Raw genomic sequence first — 22,498 nt, 5'->3', positions numbered from 1 at the left:
TTGCCCAGAATGACTGAAAGCAAGCCAAGCTCTAGCACAGCTTCCACAGTCTGACTGCAAAAGCAGACAGGCATCAGTACAAAATATTGACGTGGTGCTGAAGGAGAGGAAGCCCAATAAACTCACTGGGGTCATCAGCAGTGTGATAACAATGGCATGCAGGGCTCTGTGTTTCTTCCCAATTAACCCAGCCCAGCTCTGAGCACCACTGAAGCTGCTTCTTGGGCAGAGGCAATCCCAGAGGGATCTTCTCAAAAGATCCCTTTTATACAGCATGGCTTTGTGAACTCCAGGTCACCTGCAAGGAGGTGTCTGTGGAAATGGGACTGGAAGTGTCAGACTTCTCAGATTTGCTCCATCCAGAGACCCTGAGTGCTGGCTTTAGGCTGAAACCAGCAAGCTGCTTTGTTGGAAGAAGTAAATCTAACCATTGTTGAATTATAGAAAGGGAATTTGTATCTTTTCACAGCATGGCATAATGATACCATACTTCTAATAATTTCCTCTCAGTGACCATTTCAGTGTTTTACTGTAATGTTCAACTACCTTTATGTGTGATATAGACTCTCAGAATTGAGAATCATATTGTTTGCATCTTCTTTGTCACAATAGAGTCTTGCAGCTTTTCAGCATGCGTACAGGCATCTGGTAATATTGCATAAACATTTTAAGGATTGAGCTGTATAAATGCTTTTACTAGAAATGGGGGATAATCTTTCACAAATTTCAAAACTGCAGATGTGGACAGTTTATATAAAATATATCTAGAATAAAATGTGGGGGATTTTTTTAGAAAAATGTGTTCTGCATTTCCTAATTTTAAAACTATTTTTGACAATTTGGAAGTACTGGCCCTAGAACCGCAGGCTTTAGCATTTCCTGGATTTCCATTCAGATTTTTATAAGCATTTGATTTCAGGCCAAATGCCAAGCTTTTTCTTTTAGCAAAGTTCCCTTTTAGAGAAAGAGGGGCAAAAAGCAATGGGAGCATCTACTGGAATTTACAGTTTTCTACTGTAATATACAATTTAAGATCCTATATAGTAATTATTTGATGCAAGTCAATTTAATTGGTATTACAAGTAATAATTATGTCTTATGTAGGTTGATATTAAGAATTTGTACGCATATTCTAGGTGAAAAAAATAGCATATATTGCTGTGAGTGTTTAGTGCTTGCAGTTAACTGTGTGATTTTCTGTTTTGTGTCAAGGAAGGTACACCTAGAATTTGTATGAGTCTTTTTCCCCTTGAATTAATTGCTGGAAAATGCATCCTTGCCCCAGTGGAAAGTGCATTTATTTTATTGTTTATTTCAAATTTGGAAGCTAGCATTCAGGGTTGAGTTGAGTAAGAATTTTTGGCCTTCTTCTGATCTTGTAGCATAATTTTATTTGGATTACTTGTTTGGAAAAAGCTATTTATTGATTGTTTGATTTATTTTTTTATTAGTTTCCTGTGAATCCATTTTCTCATTATCGTATTCTGTCTACGGTTATGGAAAAACAAAGTAACAAATATGTGTATTGTTAAAGAAAAAAGCTTTGGGTTGGCATCTGTTGGATTACTTGGGAGTGTGCTATAGGCCCGTCTTTGCAAATCTATATCTGCCAAATGGCTGTGGATTTGCTCTAGGAACATAGATTGTGATGTGCATTGCTACTTTTAAAGTTCCTCTGATGTGGGTAATTCTTTGGAGATCCACTGCTATTTTTAAAAACTTTCAATTTGTAGTAGTGGTTCCACTGCGTGTTACAGAATCCAGAATGACCAATTTTGTTCAATTTCTCTCATGCAGGGGGTCGTAATGAAGTTGTCATCACTGAAAATAACAACAGCATAACTGAGCAAATCACGGATGTGGTCAAGCAGCCTGCCTTCATAGCTGGCATTGGTGGTGCATGCTGGGTCATTCTCATGGGTTTCAGCATCTGGCTGTACTGGAGAAGAAAGAAGAGGAAGGGGCTCAGCAATTATGCTGGTAAGAACAGTGCCCTTATTGCCATGTCAGTGCTATCATAGAAAGAAGAGGGGCTACTAAACCTGCCTAAAAACCACATTGGGCTTACAGCAGAAGCATCCTGGGTGACTTCTCTGTGCTTGTTTTAAATGTATGCTGTGGAATTGCTGGTGTATGAAAAGCTTTAAATGCATTGCTCAGTACCACATTTCATCATTGTCATAAGGCAGAAATTTTACATCTCCAGCACATCTAGCATTAAAAAAGTAAAAAGAGGATTAACTGTTCCTCTTGTCCCTTGCTCAGAAGGCACTCTGTTGGCAGTGCAGCCTCATTTATATCTTCAAACATGAGTTAGACTAGACCTTTACCAGGAAAGTTAAAGTATTTGTCTTCTTCTTCTTCATTCTTGTGCATTTCCATGTCTCTGAAGCCATGTGCGTGGCAGATAAATGAAGGTACTTAATCAGTGAGTTCATGCCTGTAGCTGGAAGAGTGATGTATTAGACAGGGAAGTGTGGTCAAAATTTAACTAAGGCAGGCACCATAAATTGTTTTGTCTTGTAGGCAGAACATCTTGGAATGTTCTCTTTCATTAAATGTTTGTTCCAGTTATAAATTAGTTTTTGAAAACTACATTTGGAAAATGTAATACACTTGCCAAATGAAAATATGTTCATCTTTCCCCAACCTTTCTTTGGTGTGTTATTTTGTTTTCAGGATTCTTATGACTTTTTTGGAAACCTGGTGAACTGTCATTAAATGGTTTATTCTGAAGTTAAATTTAACACACAAGAAACCCCAATTCTTCAAATACTGCAATAGATTTTCTTGTAGTTCTTACTAACACTTAAAAGGAAAAAACATTTGCCCAGTTGAGAACAGAATGTATTTAATCTTGACATTATATCACACTAAATTTACACAAGTGTCCTTCTATTTACAAGCTATGAAATGGGAAACCAGGTTCCCTATGTGGCTGAGTAACAACTTGCCAAAAACCCAAAGTCACATCCAAACTGTTCCCAGTTCAGTTCAGCCGTAGTCAGACTATGTGTGTCTGGGCTGGGCTCACTAAAACAGCAGGAAATAATTCCATGTTGGTTTGCAAACCTTCCTGCTGGATTGTTTTGTCTGCTGGCTTAGTGAAAGGACAAGAAGATATCAGATGAGCAGTGGAAAGAGAGGAAGGTGAGACCAGTGGCTTTTGGACGTTCTTGGCTTTTGTGGAACCTCACTTTGTGTCACCACATGATCTCTCAGTCATGGGTTGTGCTTTGTCCCAAGGATTGTTTTTCCTTTCCTTTAATAGCAGTAACTTTTACTCTCTGAGAGATGGGGTAGTTTTAACTGAGAAATTAATATATATCTCACACATTTATACATGTGCTGACATGAAATGTCATTCTAGATACCAAGAGTTTTTCATGGTAGAGACAGCTGTGCTGTTATTTCTCTTAGGAAGTAGTCCTACACAAGATGGGACACAAGATGTGACTAGATTGTTTTTTGAAAAAAAGAGAACTATTAGTCCTGTATGTGAGTTGGCATTCTGGGGTGAGACAATTGAGAGCAGTCTGTTATGACTTGAAGAGTGTAGCTGTAAATAGTTGTAAACAGTGTCTCATGCAACTCATTCCTTCTCATGGCATTTGCTGCATCTAAGTGTGATGTGAACATTGATTGCATCATGAAATTGTGTATGCTTTCAGCGAGGAAAATAGATAACAGTTCGTGCTTCAAAGTTCATCCTAATGTTTACGACTTGGAGAACAGCATGTCTGCACAGAGTCTTCAAATGTGACTGTCAAAATTCACTGCTCATCTTTCCAACCATCACTTCTCATTGGCTGCTGGCTGGTTGGTGCTTTAAGCTCAGCTGTTATGTCCTGCTTATGATATTCAACCCCAACTGAGTAATTTCCAGAGGAACCTCCTGCCCTGCAATTAGCGCTTTTTGTCAGGGTGTGTAACTCACAATGTGTTTGCTTTCTTGTTTTGCAGTTCAGTCCTTCACCTTCACCCCTGCAGGTACTGTCCATTAGTCTGTCTCTTACCTCACCAGCACATCATTTCAAGCATTAGCTATCAAAGTGTTTATGAACGTGTGAGATTTGGAGAATCAGAACCAAGTACAAGGAGAAATACTCTGGCTGCCTATCTGTGATAAAAATGTAGCATTCATTCTCCTCCTGATTCCTGGGAAAAGTAAAATCTACCACCATTAATGTCTCTGTCACTATAAATCTGGCTGCTTAACTCATCTAACTCTCTGAAATGCAGTTTTGAAAGTAATTTTCAGGACCAGATGCTTGAATTAACATAAACAAGCATTATTCATATGTAACTGCATTTTGATTTTTTTTTTTTTTATAAAAGCTCAAGCAGTTTAACAGATCCAAGTGGAGAAATGGAACTTTCTTCTACTTTAGCTCTCAGTTAATTATGTTTGCCTTACCATGAGGTGTTCAGACCTACAAGCAATGTAGTCACCAAGTGATGCATTCACGGACTTTACAGGGTTTTTGAAATTGAAACATTTGGGTTTTTCTCTTACTATTCAGCTCAGAGCTGGTATTCTATTTTTCTTATCTTTAAAAAGGTAGCATACAGAAGACTATAATCATAAACATGATTAAAGATACATGAAGGATAAGTGAAGAGTGGCTGAAACAGCAGGTTGCAAACACTTTATTCAACATTTGGATAGTCAGGAAAAATAGAGTATGCAATTAGTAGTAATAATTAATACAAACAATTAGCTTCTGCTCTCATACTAAATCTTGAGATTTAGAAACTCAAAAATAATTGTACTTCAGCATTACAGTGTTAAAGGCTGATGAATCTCAGCGTTTTCCAGCAGAAGTCTGTCGAGTTTTTTGGGTGTAGTTTGGCCCCTCAGTTGCCTTTACCAGGGCTGTCCCCTGGTGCTCAGTAGCTGCTTTCTCTCTCTTGCTTGTGTTCAAAGCCACAGCTTGTGTTCAGCTTTGGAGGAAGGAGCAGATGGCCACAGGTGGTGGTGTGTGCCCCAGGAGCCCATGACATTCTGAGGGAGAAATGCCCTTGTGGAAAAGCTCTGGGGACTCAGGATTGCTCCCCAAGCTTCCAGGCAGATTTGATCAGGTTGCTGTAAGCTGTGGCACAACACATCCCACCCTAAACATTTTACTGCCTTTTCTTTGAGACACAACATAGGGATTTTTCCAGAATTAAATAATATATCTTTGCATTTGGTTCCTATGACTCTGCCACTGTCAGCTGTCTTGAACTGTGGTGCATTTTCACCATTGTGTTTGTAGCATGCATTGGCATGACACAGGGTTATGCTGGAGCCTCAGGGTCTGAGCATGGTTTCTTACTGTTGATCCACATGTGCTGGGCAATTGGGATGTATCAGAGGGACTGCCAAAAATGTTCTCTTTTAAAAGCACTTTGTGGAACTATTCCATTTCCTGGCTTGTAATAACTTTTAGAGGAATTGAAAACCTAAGTCCTCCAGTAGTTGAATCCAAAAATTATTTTAATTTATAAAAGTATTTTCCTTATGACAGAACATAGTGCATGTTTCTTATTTTTAGACCCAGAGTTCCAAAACAAACTTTGCTAATTCTCTAATATTTGAATTTGCCCTTGATAATATAATTCAGAAAGATACAGCTATGCTTGTGGAGGTTTGACACTCACAACTGTGTGTTGTTCCCTTCAAAGTTGTGGTTTTTAAACAGTTTGGGTTTAGATACAATTATTTAGACAGTGGTATGTAGCTTTCAGAATCTCCTCAGAGACAGCTGTCAATGAAGTTTTACTAGAGATAAATTTATCCTAAAATGCTCAGATTTTAGAAGGTACACATTTTTTGTTCTGACATCTACTTTAAATTCTTCCTTCAAAAAGTTGCAGAACGTACAGATTTAACTGTGGTAGAGAGCTGAATCTATTAGTATAACAATCATCTACTTTATTTCACACTCAGAAAAAAATCCCCTGTTGTTTCTGATGTGAATATTTTTTGTTGTATTTTTCTTCATCTGTATGTTCCTGTGTGTAGAACATAGAACACTAAAAATAGTTGTTTAAAATTACAAATCCATGCAGTTTTATAATTACTTGATAAAAATGTTCTTTTGGGTCATTTGCAGATTATGGGTCATTCACTTGGACCACTTGTTATTTGTATTCTGTTATTAGGCTCCAAAGATGTACAATTTCTGCTTTGTGACTAAACCACTGTAACACATGTGGGAGAAGGGCAAACAGCAAATGTCAGGCAGATTGCAACAATTTGTGTCAGGGAAGAATTACTTTTAGATTTCTGTCTTTGTGAACATTTTCATATGGCTCAGATGGTCACAAACAAAGTGACACTGATAATCACAGCTGAATCTTTTTAGTTATTTTCAGTTGTACTGACTCCAATAGTTACTGAGCCACAATTCTGTACATCACTGTTCTTCCACTTCCCCTTACACCATGACTCTCCAGGCCTTGATTCCCAGCAATATCAGTGCTAGAAAACATAAAATTTAGATAATATACTTGTTAGATTACTCTTGTTAAGTGGTGGTGTCATCATCTTCAGCTGTATAAGGACTGTGCATTTTTGTGACCATGACATACTCTCAGCAAAACCAACTCTGGCACAGGGACACTAAACAAAACTGTTGTCCCTTTTCAGCCATCTCTCCTGTAATAGAAAGGGTGGTTTGGTCTCACTTTTTTTGTGTGAAAGCTGAAGTCCTGCTGCTCTGTTTGGGGTTTGTTTATTTGTTTGTTTGGTGTTTTTTGTTTGGGTCGTTTTGTTTGCTTGGAGTTTTTTGGTTTTGTTTTTGTTTTTTGTTTGTTTGTTTGTTTGTTTGTTTTTTGGGTTTTATTTACACTTCCCCTTTACTCAGATTGCCTGGAGATAAACATGCACCATAAGCTTCCATGATACAAAGATACATGGCACAATAGAGATATCTGACCACTTATTGTATAACAGATGGATTATTTCAATACTGCTTTACAGTAACAGAACAGAATCTGTTTATTTTATACTGGAAGTTGCAATTCTTTTTCATATTTCTGTGAAAAGGTTGTAGGGGAAAAAAAGAGAAATTTGATTTATCTGCTTATCTTTCCTGTGCCCTCAAACTTGTTGTGCCAGTATCCACTCACCAGAATATTCAGGTGTTTTCAAGTGGCTAGGCCATCAGTCATGCAAAAAAAGTAAATATGTATTTTAATTTATGAGTAAATAAGCTTATTTAGTGACTAGTGCTCCTTGGGATTAAAGATTTTATGAAACCCAGTAAATAGAAAACAAATTAAAAATAGATAGAGAATCATGGAACGTTACACATTTTATGTGCAACTCCTGAAACTGTTAAATGAGGATAAACTATATGACAGAATCATCCAAAGGTAGACAGAAGATTTGATGGAATTTTTATGTGCTGATTATCTGTTCTGAGTTAATGCTTATTAAAAGAGGATTAATCTACATTCATATTTGAGGAACAGTTTATCAGTAAAAGGAATGAGACTTGGCTGGCAACATTAAAGTTTTCATTTGCAGTAGAAAAATGTGGCCTACTAGAGATAGGCATACAGAAAGCTTTCTAAAGCTTTCTAAAGCTTCCTTGCCTCAGAATGTCAACTTACTATACATTCATATTTTTCCAGTTCTAGCTGGCATGAAGATTAAGTTTAACCTTGTCAGATAATATTAGTAAATGGTTTTGGTACCTCCTTATATATGTAATAAAAAGCATGTGAAAAGCTCCTTAACATATTCTGGTTTTCATACAAATATATACAGTATAATTTCCTGAAATATTTATGCATTTAAAATGCACTTTGGATTATATTTCTGCATTTTTGCAGTCCTTGAAGTATAAGCTGGTGGGGATTCCTTCAAAATCTCTCTATGCAGAGGTTATTTTTTTCATCTTCTTTTGAAAACCAATCTCATCCCTGCAGGTCTTCAGCCTTTCTAAGAACAGGTATCAGATGCAAAGACTGCTGAAAGAGCTTTTTTGCTTCCTTGGTGATAAAAAGCAAGGAATGTGGGTGGGTCAGTGATAGGGACATCCTTCCCTTCCTCCTCTTACATTGCCCCTTGAAATTGCTCTGCTTCTTTTTGAAGTGGAGACAGGATGAATAAAGCCAGCTGTCTGTGTGTTTTATTTTTACAGTGACATCTACAAGCCTGCATTGCATTAAGTATGCTCCCATTCAGGCGTTTAGACTTGTTTTGTAATTGCAGAAATCAAACTGTAGGAAAAAGTGCTGACAAAATGTATGGCAGGAATGATAAACATAGTGCTTTTTCTGGCAGCCTGACCATATCTTCTGTTGTTAGCTGTCTTGCCTTTCACAACATTGATGCTAAAAGAAAGGCACCTTCTCTATCCAGCCTCAGGTAGCCCACTTATGGATGGCACCAGGAATATGGGGGGTTTTTGTAGCACCCCAGTGACATGGCCACACTTCAAGAGGAATTTTGGCAAGCTTAGTTGATATTCCAAAGCCTTTTACACCAAGCACATTAAATAAATAAAATGCTTTCTGGTTTATTATCTCATTGAGATTATAACCATGCATTCATTGGTGTAGAGTGAAGGGTAAAAAAAAACTGTTTTCCTTCCTAGCTCCATACACATCACATAAACAGACTCAGTCTTGCTTAGGAAAATCAATGTCACTGCAAACTGAACCTTTTTTCTAAAGATGATGTGCATATTGGGGGGTGTAAGATGGTTTAATATAGGAAATTAAAATAAAAAAATAAAAAACAAAACAGGAAAAGGTTCCTACCACCAGGACACATGGAAGAAAAAGGAGCAAATTCTGTGATCCTTGTTTTTTTCTCAGCAATTTCCTATGTCACAGCCAACCTGCAGCAATTGTGGCTCTAGCAAAGAGGTTTCTATGTCATGTCTCCTTAATGCAGTTCTCATGGCATGCCTGGGAGTTTTTCCATACCTGCCTACACAGAAAATAAAATGTCTCAGGCACACATTACTGCAATCTCCTGCTAGCTCCTTGATTTCAGCTTTTGCTTTACACAGGGATATAAATGTTTTGTAGACCACAAATATTGTTGGGATTTTTTAAAATTCATATCACATGCACATTTAAAAGCTCACACACCTGTACATGGTATATATGTGACAACAAAATTACTTCAAAATAATTTCTGGTAGATGACAGTCTAAACAAGAGCATTAATCCAAGAAGTTTTCAGAAAATATGTTTTACTGCAACTCCCCTAGATCTGTAAACTTTATTTATAAAGGTTGTTATCAAACAAGCCTTTGTTTCTCCTTTTCCTTATTTCTTGTCACTTTGACAAGTGCAGAAAGTTGGAGAAATCAAGTATTGAATTTGGAGGAGAGGAGGAGAAAGGAAACTGCATCTAGTGTTCTATTGACCAAGATTCTTGGAAACAAAGCCAGGCAGTACACACATCTTTGCATAATCACATATGATATGCACAGCACTTCAGATTATTCACTTTTAAGCAATGAGTGGTAGTCATTTGACAGCCTGTTAGATACCACGTGAATGAAAGTAGCATTGTCTCTAAAATTAATTACCCACAATGTTTTACCACGTCTTGTTTTTCAAAGCAGACCTTTATTTAGTACTTTCCACACTTGCATTTTGATTTTCTTTTCATTAATTGGTTTGATTACACCCTTTCAAAATTCAGCTATTAACCATTTTGATGTGACATATGACTGCAGTGATTTTCTGATATTGGTATTAGTCTGCTGTGCAGTGAAGGGTAATTAATCACCCTACTATTCTTCCAGCAGAGCTTCCAGAGGGGCCAGTTTTGTCCCCTTTGCTGAATGTACACTGTGAAATTACCCTAGGAGTTAATAAAGAAACAAGGATTCTATAAGGTACCAGAAGAGTTTTCCCAGTGGCTTTATGTCATTGCTTATTTTTTTAATGAACACAGAATTTCTATTGGCTGTAGTAATTTTGTCTGATTGGAATAGTGTATAATAGAAAGTCTAATCCTTAGTTAGTGTAGTTTGGACTAATACTTGGAAAATCTTGCAAATACTCTGGGAGCTGTAATTTCATGATGGGAGCCCCTGTCTTACAAAGGTAAATAGTATTTCCAAATGAAGGTCTATTTTAAATTAAGCTGGTCACAAACTCTTCCATTCCTCACTGAAATTCAAACCCTCATCCAGTCAGGGGCCTGTAAGGGTGCAGGTGTCCAGTACATTGGTATAATTTAATAGTCTGCCTTATCTATGCCTGACAATAAATAATGGGATATTGCCACTGAGAACCAGAGTAGTCTGTTGGCCTTGATTCAAAATATTTTTTCAGTGTTTCAGAAAGATCAAATGTTGTCAATTAGCATCTCACCAGTTGGTGGGTTTACATATATTGCCCTGAAATGTAATCCTGTTAATAAGATAGATAAGGGAGAGGCTGTTTTTTGTCAAACACCCGTGATGGAGACATAAAAACAATTGTCTCCCTCTGATTATGTCCTTGGCATCTCCCATGGATGGAAGACTGGAAGCACTTTCTCTTCTTGGTGACACTGGCATGTGTGCATTTATGTGTGGGTGCTAGTTCTTAAACTGTACTTCTAATGGAAAAGGTGCAGCTGGATGCTTTTTTCCATCCCTTCAGCTGTAATAGAGCTGCCACCTCTTTGTGTTTGTCCTGGGGAATGACATATTTGTGTGGTGACATTATATTACTGCATTACGACATGATGTTATTAACTCACTGGTGCAATGTCATTATGTGCTGAAGCAGAAGCATGCCAAGAAAACAATCTCATCACATGGCTCAGACTTGCAATGCAAAGTCATATGAAGGGGCCTGTGGTGAATTCAGGCCTTTTGCCCAGGTGGCTGCTTTGCCTTGCAAGGTACAGAGCAATCAGTGATGTGCAGTGAAATCCTAAATGAACTGCAGCCCCAATGTGCTTGAGCCTCTTCTTGTCATTTCTGTACTTTATTATGGGATGATGCCAAGAGACCTCTGACCTCGGACACTGAGCAGTTTGAATTGTTACTTCTAATTATTACTAATTGATTTTTCCCTGTCTTATATGTGTGTGTGTGTGTGTGTACGTTTGTTTTGTTTTTTGCAACCAAAACACAGTCACCTTCCAAAGAGGAGATGGAGGACTAATGAGCAATGGAAGGTATGTTTCTTTGTATAAAGGTCTTTCAACTGTGTTTATTTTTAAAATAAGGGTTCTTAAAAATGCTATAGGTGATGCACTTGGGTCATATCCCATCGCTGGGAAGACTGATAGCACTAGGAGGAGTTAAGTAGCTTACCACAAGGTTTAATGACCTATCTGTTGTGCACTTGGGAAGAAGCAAGCCCAGATGTTTCATATCTCCCAGATGTCCTGGAAGAAATGAGTAGTAAATATCAAAAAGAATGTGTTCATTTGTTACTGGGATGTTTATTGCATTAATTAGACATTAGCAAATGAAGTTGCTGTTGTTTAAGATTCCTTATTGGCTCCCCCTAAATTGCTGTGAGTGAACAATTACACTTAATCGATCACAAAATAAATGATTCATGGATGATGAATAGGCTGTAGATTGATAGGACTGGATTCCACAACTTTGGCTACTCAATTGAAATTGATAAAAGCTGATAACGGGCCCATATATCCTCATCTATTTTCTCTTTGCCAATATGGAGATTGTAATTAGGCCCTGGTAATAACTTCCAATCTCCTGTTTAATCAATATTTTAGCAAAAAGAGATTAGGCCTAATGAGAGGGAGTAGATGTGGCAAGAATGTGGCTGGGTTGTCTTATTGCCGTTTCCATGGGAACGGATGTTTCTCTTAGGGACCATTCCAGGCAGGGGTCTGTAATGTTTAACGATGGGAGATGTTGCTCCAACTTCATGAGTGCTGTAATAACCCAGGAAAACTGCAGAACTGCTTTTTGTTTTCATTCAGGGGGAAAAGGGTGTCTGGAGCAAATTATGTATTTCCTCTGCTGAGCACAAATACAAACAATCCACCTGCCTGGCTAAATTTCTGTTTATCCTGGGGGGAGAGAGACGCAGTGCCTTATGGCCTGAGTGTGCCTTCTCTTTCACCCTGCTCCCTGTTTAACACTGCTCTCAAAGCTGGGAGTTACAGGGACATAAAAACCATGCAGTAGTGGCACACAGAGATAGCTGGGGACTTTCCATTAATCCTCCTCAAACCTGTTTGCCTCTAAACCATCCAAGAGTGCTCAAAGAAAGAGTTACCAGCCTGTGGATGACAGGCATGCATTTGGGATGCAAGGGAAGGAAGAAATAGTAGCCCAAAGTCCTGGAAATGGCTGATATGGAGCAATCAGTTTGAGTGATGGCTCCCTTGAGGTGGTAATTTATCATTCAGCCCTGGCGTAGGATCCCGTGGTGGTGCTGCCTAACTCCTGTTTCACAGACAGCAGAGTTCATTTGGATTCTGGCAGAGTCACGACGGTGCTTGCTCCCACTTCTACTGACAAAGTTGATTTGTATATAACCTTAATTAACTGCTCAAGGTCTTTAAATCTTCAAAGGGTTTACAATTGTAATTCGAAATAAATTAAAGTCTCCTAAACTGTTAGTCACCTATGGTGTTAGAATTACAGTAATATGCCCTCTTACATCAGTGCTTATCCCACAAATATTGTAATTACATATATATATTATATTATACGTATCTATATTTGTATGTATATCTCTTTTTCTTATTCTGCTTCAGTCGACCAGGTCTGTTGAATGCCAGTGACCCCAGTTATCCTTGGCTTGCAGACTCTTGGCCTGCCACAAGTCTGCCAGTAAATAACAGCACTAGTGGACCCAATGATCTTGGGAATTTTGGTCGTGGAGGTAGGTTTTCTTTTATTAAGTCACCCAGTACTATAAAATAGGCTTTCATTAGTTAGCATCTATGATGAATACTGTACAATATTTTTATCACTACAGTTCTAGGTGTTTCTTTCTATATTTGATTGAAAATTGACTTTAAAATGTTCCTTTAACTTTATCTCTTTTTATTTCTTTCAATGTAAGTCTAGTTTGTAATTTACCCCACAATGGTGAGACAGAGTCTGCTTATGATGTCAAAAGAAATGAGTTTGTGTCTCAACCTCATTCCCTTTTGTGTGGAGATGAGCAGTGTGTGGAGTGCCATGCAGAGCAGTATAGCTAGGGGTGGAGGATGTCCATAAGAGCAGAGAAAAACTCTGGAGATGCAGGAAAAATATTCCTTCAGCAGGACATGAGGACTTTGTTGCTGTCACCTTACCCATCCTCTTCCTGCTGAGGGCCTGCTCACAGTCTCAGCCATAATCTGTGAAGAAAACCTCAAGGTCTTAAGCAATTTTCTTTTTCACTGGAGGAAAAGATACATAAAAGAGAACTATTTAGATCTTTAAGGAGTTTGTTTCCATTTTCACTTGAGAGAGCATCTTTGGGAGAATGAGGTAAAGATGTGTTGTTACAATGATGAATCTTTAGGGGGGTTATTTCCTTTCAAACATTTAACTTAAGTGGGAATTTTAAGAGGTAAGATTGGGATTCTTAAAAGTCAGTGATATTCACATCTCTCTGTTATTTTCTTGGTTTCTGTGATAACAGAACTAATTCTGCATGCTGGTCTGAAGACTTCCAATGTAAATGAGTATATAAATATTTTTAAGACATAGATAAAAATCCAGACAACCTATACACCAAAAATGCATTAAAGTGCAAGAAAAATCTATAAAACTGTTAAACTGGTAAATGTGAAAAGAATTCATTTTTGGCCTCTACCAGACTCTGCTTCTGAAGGCAAGCCCTCCTTCTGGTTATACATCCCCATGAAAAGCCTCTTGCCTGTGGTTTGACTACTGTGACTTAAAATTACAACAAAACACACTAGATTTATATTCTGTATAAAAATGTTGTAAAGTTCTTGTCAAAAATATTTAAAAGTAAGCAAAACTTTGATAGTATTTGCAAGGCAACTGAATCTCTGCCAGCTTCTTTGTTGTGAATATCTGGAAAATAAAACCCTTCAGTACTTTTCCATCTTTTCTTAAGCTCATATAATACAGAAAAATTGCCATTTTCTTTTAATATTTGGCTCTATATGACTGGAATTGGAAGCATTTTTTAAATTTCTTGGCCTCATTGTGTATGAGGCATAGGTCCAAATTCATGCAAGAGATACAATAGTTAATGTTTTGAAATTCAGCAGCTTAATTCCACCCATGATCTTTGCAGTTGAGCTACAACTTTTATTCTGGGTGGTTTGGGATCAATTATCCCTATCTGTTTCAGCTGCTGAGATTAGATGTTTCTGCATTAAAGATGGATTAGAAGTATTTTAACATGTACAGATGAGATATTAAATATATATATTTAATTTATATATATTACTTGGGCCTCTTTTACTGGTTAAAAGGTTTGTTATAACATTAAAGTTCTGTAAGAATTTTAAGAAGTGTAAGAATTTTAAGAAGTGTCACCTTGGAAACTCAGAAGGTGAGGCAGGCAGTCCTAAAATTCCCTTTAAGAGTGAGATCCCTAGGCTTTGAGGGCAAGGCTTTGAGTGGGAAGCACAGGTTAGGCTTGGAGTCATGTAGGGCCACAAAATGGTATTGCATCTCCAAGGCAGCAAGAGAGAGCTTCCCTGCACAAGTATTTCAGCACTATTTCATCATTCTCAAGAGTTACAAACAAAAGTCAGATTTGGAGAGTTTTGGGGAATGTCTCCAGTGGGAAATGCATCTTCTTGTTTGGTCTGAAATGTACAGTGTGGTGTTTTTGCTATGACAACTTGCTGGGAAAATCATACTTGATTTTACAAGGTGACTATGGCACTTTGTAAAAAAATCTCTACTTAATAGCTCTTTGGTGCTTAAATGTGCACATCTCACTGAGGTCAAAAAAGTAATTCGTGCTTGTACTGAGAATTTCCAGAATGTCTGGAGAACCTCAGCTTATCAGTAAGAATGACTGAAAGTCCTTGGCTGGTGGGCAGCTATGCAGCTTCCCTTTTAAGTGTGTGCTCATGGATAGTTCTCCATTTTAAAATGACTGTGCAGAGATGACACCTCTTCAGTTGCCAGAAATATGCTCTAAAAGACAGATGTACATCTGAGTACTTCAGAGATGAGCATTTTGCTAGTTTTTACTTCCTTGAGTGTTAAAATTCAACACAGACAGGTTGAGCTGGATTTACTTCACTTTATACATCAACAACAGAATTTATTTACTAAACTTCAAGCCATTATACTTTGATGGAACCAGTTGTGGAAAGGAGAAATGTTAATGTTGTGGATGAAATGCAAGAAAGATAGGACTGCACTTGTGTCTCACATCTCATGCTGTATTTGCACATGGATGCATTTTTGTTTGTGTACTGCCTCTGGAAAGTGCATTATATATGTATAGATAGTAACAGCATGATTTTGAGATATGGGCTGTAGTTTGCATTCATTGTAATTTTTTCACACTTGCAATTTATCTGCAGATGTAAGTTAATACAATTAAGATCTTTTAAATACTTGATTGTGCCCATTTCCCTGCTGTATGCAAAACCAGATCATGCTGATAGACCCAAATTTAATCTCTCTCTCTGCAGTGTCTCTGCTGAGCATTTGCTATTGCCAAATTTATTGTTAATATTATCTTGCTGCCCTGAGACTGAAGATGTTATTAGGGTCCATGTTAAAATCTTCCATGTAGCACACCTGAATGCAAAAGAAAATAGTTCTGTGATCTAAATGTTAATCCCAGGGGAAAAAAAACCAAAATTAAACCTAAAAAAACACAATGAAAGCAAACAAAAAATACCAAATCAGTGTGAGGAGACCATGGTTTCATATCTCATTGTTGGATAAGTCTTTGAGACAATGAGAGAGCAAATGTATTTCCTGGGGTTGCACAAAACCCACATCTGAGTTTGAAACAGATCTTAAGCCCTTGACTAGGTGCAGGAATCATCTTTTCTTTCTGGGGCTTAAGGTACATGAAAATGACTGTGGTCCCTGGAATGGGATCTGAACATCCCCAGTATAGGAGTATACATTATCTCAAGTATGATCTATCAGTTGGAACCTGTATCTGCCACCTGGCTGTAGAAAGAAAATGGCATATTAAATGAAGGATTTTTTAAAGAAGTACATTCTGGAATTGATTCAACTTTTCAGAGTCTAAATAAATTGTAAAAATAGTACCATTTGATACATTGACCTCTGAGAGTGCAGGAAGGAGGGTTATCTGCTGAGCTGTGGTTCTCCTTGGGACATCATGCCAGTCATCATTAGATTCTTCACACTTCACTAGTCTCAGTTTCTAGATCTAGTATTCCACCAGCAAAGGTCACTTCAGTGTTTAGTAAGGAGAGAGACTGCCAATCTAACTGATTAAAGATACAAATTGCAGTATGGGATAGGATTCAAAATATGGAGAAAATTCAGCAGATATTTAGTTAAATATGCTGTAATGGTTTTTGGGTAAATGTACTGGAGTTTTTGAACAAGTTGTCTCCATTATCAACATTGCTTTGTCATTTTGAGGGACTGATCACCTAAATCCCTTCAGAATATCAGATTTTCTTTCACATATCAGGAACAGCTTGTTTTTGTCAGGTTTTACTTTTGTTGAAAAGAAGAAATGTACTGGCTAATGTCAAAAGGAAAATCAGATAAGCTGATGCAAAAAGTTTCAAGGAAATCAAGGTGATGCCCTTAAAAAATTACTTTGAGAGTTTTTCTACATATTTGCTGGGCAAGTTCCCTCTGTTACTTGTAAATTCTCTCCTTTCATCATTTCCCTGAAGCCCAGACAGTTTCATTGGCTCTGACATAGAGCGAACAACTGAAAACATTCTTCAGTAGAGAAATATTCCAAACTTCACTTTCACAGTTGAAGGTATGAGGAAAAAAAAAAAAAAAAAAAAAAAGATGGTTTTAGGCAGTGAGACGTGAAGGACAAGTGGTAGCCCTGTCACAGCTGCTGATAGCTTGGTGATGGTTGTACATCATCCTCCCTTCATTGGCTCATGGACCTGTCTCAGCTGAAATGCAAACGTGCAAAATGACACGTTTATTTCTCAGCTTGAACCTTGCTACTTTCAGGCTTCCCGTGCATCAATGATTTGTTTTCTTCCACAGATGTGCTGCCACCAGTGCCAGGGCAAGGAGATAAAACTGCTACGATGCTTTCTGATGGGGCCATTTACAGCAGCATTGACTTCACCACCAAAACCAGCTACAACAGCTCCAGCCAAATAACTCAGGCCACGCCATATGCCACCACCCAGATCCTGCATTCCAACAGCATTCACGAGCTGGCTGTCGATTTACCAGATCCACAGTGGAAAAGCTCAATTCAGCAAAAAAATGACCTCATGGGATTTGGTTACTCTCTCCCAGACCAAGGCAAAGGCAACAATGGTAATTACAGCTCTTGTTTTCCAGAGCCCTTGGCTTTGTGTACTGTGTCATCTGTGCATGAGTTAGAAAATTCTTTTTAGCTCTGTGAGACACTGCTCGTGTTGACCTGAACTAATGCTTGCACACCTTTGCATGCATGCTGAACCTCACCCGATCACAAAATAACATTGCACTGTGCTTTTAATGTCCTGTGCTACTCACCAAGCCATCCATTAGGCTAGGGTAGGTGTACCTGTAAAAATAACCAAGTTCAAGCCCGCCACCCCACCCCATCTGCCCTCGACTTGCTAACTGCATGCGTGGCATGTGCTTGTGCTGTCGACTAATCCCACGATGCCACTGTGACCTCTGCCGTTTAACCCTTAGCCTTGCTTTACATCCCTGACTACCGGGTGGCTGAGGGACTGGCTAATAGATTGCCACACAACCAGTCACAGGATTTCAGCACCACCAGCTCCCACAACAGCTCCGAAAGGAGTGGCAGCCTCTCAGGTTGGTTCCGTCGCCGTGCGCAGGGGAGCGAGGGACGGAGGGGTGTTGGCGAGCAAGCTGGAGGCAGAACACCTCCCAGGCACCAGTTGAGGATAACCAGGAGAGTCCCTGCCCATCAGCAAACCATGCCACCTGGGACTCTACTGACACAAAAAAGCCTTTTGCTAGACCTACTTGGAGATAACTGGGTAACTTCCCTGTGGCACAGCTGCCAGCCTCGCCTTGTCACATCCTTTCCCAAATGTATTTCTGCATCCGTCCTCAGTTCATAGGTCTCCCCGCACTGAACTTCATGAGGAGATTCTTATTTTTGTTGAGTTGTTAACAAACCCCCCCCTCCACTCCCATGAGCTGTTCCCTCAGTGAAGCAGCTTAGAAATAGTTGAAAGGTGACTGAAAGGGGTTTAAACAAATTGTGCCAAGTCTGCATACAAACAGGATGTAAATTTTATGTGTGTGCTGCATGTTCTATTGGAAACATGATGCATTTTCATCAGATGAAAATGATCATAGTACATGTGGTTGTGTATTATATCTGAACACACCTTTTTTTTACTTGATTTCTTTAATTTTGCTTACTTGTTGCTTATGTTATGTATAGCTGTCTTTTTTTTTCTGTCAAGACAAAAACTGAAAAGGCAGCAGCTAAGATGAAAATCTATCATTTCACCTAGCTGAAATAAAAGAACACTGAAAGGACTTTTGATATTCAGAATATATCCACAGCCTTTTGAATTTCCACTTTAAGGTGAAGTCCTCCCAGTAACAGACCAAACCTAGAAATGGCTTCTTTATGTCAATTAAAGTAATTATTCAAACTCAATCTTGAGATAAGAAGCCTATAATCATTGGCCCATGACTCAAATACCCAAAGATGTTTGTAAGTCTTGTGTTCTTAAGGGGGAGCACCAGCTGATTTGACTGAGACCAGAAAATAGGCTTATGGCATTGTCAGAGATGTATCTGGAAGCTTTCATTAAATACTTCAAGTTCTTGTTCTTTGCATGTGAGATATATTGACAACTAGCTTTGGAAATCAGCTTGCTCCCTGGGCTGCATGAAAATGCAGAAATTGATGTGCTGAGGTACATATATGTCAGGTATCAGAGGGCTGTATGTTAGATATGTTGACAGCTAAGGCTGCCTAAGAATTTTCTCAGAAAATAAGTGTCACTGGAAAATGCCCATTGATCAAAAGTTGGACTTTGATCAAATGTTTCAAATGCAACATATTCTGTGTAGTGTTTCTCAGTCAGAAGTGAATTCACTGATGACCCTAGGAAACTTTGGGTTATAGTCAGTCTTTCTGTTGTCAAGGCACTTCGTAGTGACCAAGGCAGCTCACAACTGAATGCTCCAGTGCTCATATGAGTGTCAGATTATTGGACTGCAGAGTCAGTTTTTTGCTCTCCCTTGCCCACTAATTATGCCTTTGATACAGGATAATTATGTCTGTAATACACAAGAAACTGGGGGAGACCTTCAAATTGTCTGATAATTAGAGCATCACTGGAGTCAGAGACCAGCCTTGATTACGTAGTCCCCATCAGGGTGAGCAGGGATTTGTTCTCTCACTTCCTTGGTTAGTACTTTAAGAACTACTTATTATTCTGAATAAGTTTCTGTCTCTCCTACATGAATGTCATGAGAATTCCTGTCCCACTGTGGAATGGAAAATAGCTAAGACCTCAACTGCTTTATGAGGCAGGGAAATTTTGTAGCTATAGTTTGCACAGATTACATCTGTACTAGGATCAGCAGCCCAACTGGCAAATTCTTTCTCCAGCACCCGATTCACCTAGAGATTTAAACAATTATAATTTAATTTCAGTGTGAGGAGACATTGAAGCATCAAGCATCGTTGCTATGGGGAAACAAGGCTTTGGTGCATCAGTTTTCAAACACAAATCAGGCTTTATGTGTTCGGTGTCTGTCCCACCAGTCTGACACTGGAGTAACTCTGCCCATGGGGACAGAAGAGAAATCTCCCTCCCAGCTGTACTGTGTAGGCTGCTTTCCCTACCAGCAATGACCTTGGAGTTCTCTTCTTTCATTTCTTCATCTAAACAAGTCCCTTGTCTCTCTGCCTCACTCCTTCTAATATCTTCATTATCTCTAATTTCTCTCTTGGAAACCCCCAAAATCCAAGTGACTCCCATACTAGCACTCCACACGTCCAACCTACATTTTACCAGTCTCCTAAGATTATCAAGATGCTACACTTCTAAAATCTTCCTCTCCACCTCAGCTAATCTCTAAGGTGAAGTTGTTCTTTGCATTTCCCTTCTCCATGTATTCCTACTTTAAATCCTCATGCAACAAAAAAAAAACCACATGCATGTGCTTTTCTCCTAAAGCAGCCCCTCCTGCTTTAGTTCTTGTTGACTCCTACTCCTGCTGACTTTTAAAAAATTTCCCCATGTCCCACAAATTAAAATTAATGTACTTCCTTTGCACTGTTCAGTGATTCTATTTCTAACTCCACTTTTTTTGCCTTACCTGTGCTTTGAAAGCTTCATTTTCCCTCCAGAAGGTTCCTCTACCTCCATTGTCACTGGGGTTTCTTTTCACTGGTGAAAATGTTCTTTCCCTTTTCAATAAAGCTGTCTTCTCTGCTAGGCTACAAATGGAAGGAATAGCCTGTTTTCCATCCTAATAGAAGTAATATTAGCTCAGTTCACACATAGTGAATGACAGGATCTTGGCTGGACTTACTATAAATACTCCAAAACAAGGAAGGAGGAGTTCTGGTCTGGAATTGAGCACTGGAAAGAAAAGTGCTTCCAGCCAGGTCGATTAGAAACATTGCTGGGTCTATTGCCTGTCTCTAGCAGGCACAACAGGAGGTGAAAAGAGAAGTCTTGGCTACTTCTAAGTCACAGAATCACCTTTTTCTTCCCTCTCTGTTCCTGTTTTCATCCAGCTGATATTTGGACGTAACAGAAAGCCACTGTCTCTCAGACAGAAAAGTCCCATGACAGGAGCTTGTCTCTATTGCTAGAATTGCACTAGCAATTCCTAAACAATCCTGTGTTTCTCTCTGCCTAAAGTTAGAGCCATGGCAAAGAGGGCAGTGCCTGCCAGTGCACATCATGCCACCCTCCCTGACCAGTCAGTTGTGCCTTTCTTCATTCACTGATTCATTTTTACGTGAGGGTTTTTTTGGCTGATCCTTATGAATCATCAAGAGGTGTCAGTGGGTGAGATTGACTAGACTTTGCTTTCTACAGCAGGCCAGGGATGAGTGAGAGCACTCCCACTCAGGGTACCCCACTGAAAAGGCATCTGGCAAACCATTCCTCCCCCCAGCAAAGAGTTTGAAAGCCACAAGGAAACTCCAAAAAATAGATGGTTCCCCAAGCAGTCAAGGGATTGGAAATGTTGAGCCGTTCTTCCTCTTAATTAATTCCTGAGAAGAAAAAGAAGTCAGGGCAAAATGAAAGAAGCAAAGCAAGTGGGATGAGAGCTTTCTCTGTAAGATCACTCTCCCACAAATGGAAGTATCTCAGCTGGAGAAGTGGATGCAAGGACAATACGAGAAGAGCAGAGGGTTTAACCAAAATGTGTTCCTCACTTCATTTCTACTTCATGCATTAGAGCTGTAGAATCAGAAATAGAACCTCTTCTCTATAGTGGCACAGGATATTTGAATCCTGTGAAACAGTCAGTCCTAAAACATTGCAAATGACTTCCTGCTCTTTAAAAACACCCAGAAATTAGGAAATTCCTACCAACAAAGATCTGTTTCTTTTGCTTAGACTATTTACTCTTGTCTTGAAAGTTCTTAACTCCAATGACAATTTTTTGGATGGTGTCCCTAACCTCTGTGTTTTCCACAGAAAGTGGTTATGCAAAATTGTGCTGTAATCATACTGGATTCTCACATTTGAAATAATTTGCTGTTTTATTGTAATTTTATCTAAGAATGAATTCAAGAAGTTATAAAGTGCACATGAATAAATCAGGAAATATATTACCTATACAGGAAAACCTGTCTTTCCTTGTTTCTGCACTACTGTGGTACAGAGGTTTAAAAAGAAGTAATTTTCAGTAAATATTGGGAATATTATCCCATACCATTCTATTTTTACTTATAAGCTTGTGACAGCATTAGCTGATTCTGCTGAGATATAAATAAGTCTTCTTTTTTGGGACATATGCTCTGGAATGAGAGTTCTTTCAAAGAAATGTAAAAAGCTGGCTTTTTATTCCACATTATAGCTCTAACATTTTATTTTTCTTTTCTGGATTTGCAGGTGGCAAAGGAGGGAAAAAGAAGAAAAACAAAAATACTACCAAGCCCCAGAAAAACAATGGTTCAACCTGGGCCAGTGTCCCCCTCCCACCCCCTCCTGTGCAGCCACTTCCAGGCACAGAGCTGGAGCACTATGGGGTGGATCAGCAAGAAGCAGGGTAAATTTTTTATTTTTCTTTTTCTTTTGAAGAAAAATCTCTGATTTGCAGAAATGAGTCCTTTTCTTTTTTTTTTTTTTTTTTAATTTTGCTAAGTGAAAAATATTATTCTGTTTTGTTAAAAAAAAAAAAAAAAAGAGAGAGAACACCTTATCCTGTAGACTTATTCAAGGCTGTGGAGGAGGAATGACTGAACAGCTCCTCTGGATAGTGACTGA

General features: G+C 38.7%; 1 protein-coding gene across 1 annotated transcript in view; it reads left to right on the top strand.

Annotated features, from left to right (window-relative positions):
• The window catches only part of ROBO2 (roundabout guidance receptor 2), a 428,840-nt gene that overhangs the window by 363,986 nt on the left and 42,356 nt on the right, over positions 1–22,498 (top strand). The window contains exons 17-22 of the mRNA XM_056497313.1: positions 1,798–1,980; positions 11,086–11,128; positions 12,692–12,819; positions 17,094–17,375; positions 17,742–17,867; positions 22,124–22,280. Coding sequence (XP_056353288.1) covers positions 1,798–1,980; positions 11,086–11,128; positions 12,692–12,819; positions 17,094–17,375; positions 17,742–17,867; positions 22,124–22,280 — 919 coding nt within the window. The remainder of the gene's footprint in view (positions 1–1,797; positions 1,981–11,085; positions 11,129–12,691; positions 12,820–17,093; positions 17,376–17,741; positions 17,868–22,123; positions 22,281–22,498) is intronic.

This window comes from Oenanthe melanoleuca, chromosome 1 (genome assembly GCF_029582105.1).
Source record: "Oenanthe melanoleuca isolate GR-GAL-2019-014 chromosome 1, OMel1.0, whole genome shotgun sequence".
Classification (NCBI taxonomy): domain Eukaryota; kingdom Metazoa; phylum Chordata; class Aves; order Passeriformes; family Muscicapidae; genus Oenanthe; species Oenanthe melanoleuca.
This window is presented reverse-complemented; position numbering and strand designations above follow the sequence as displayed.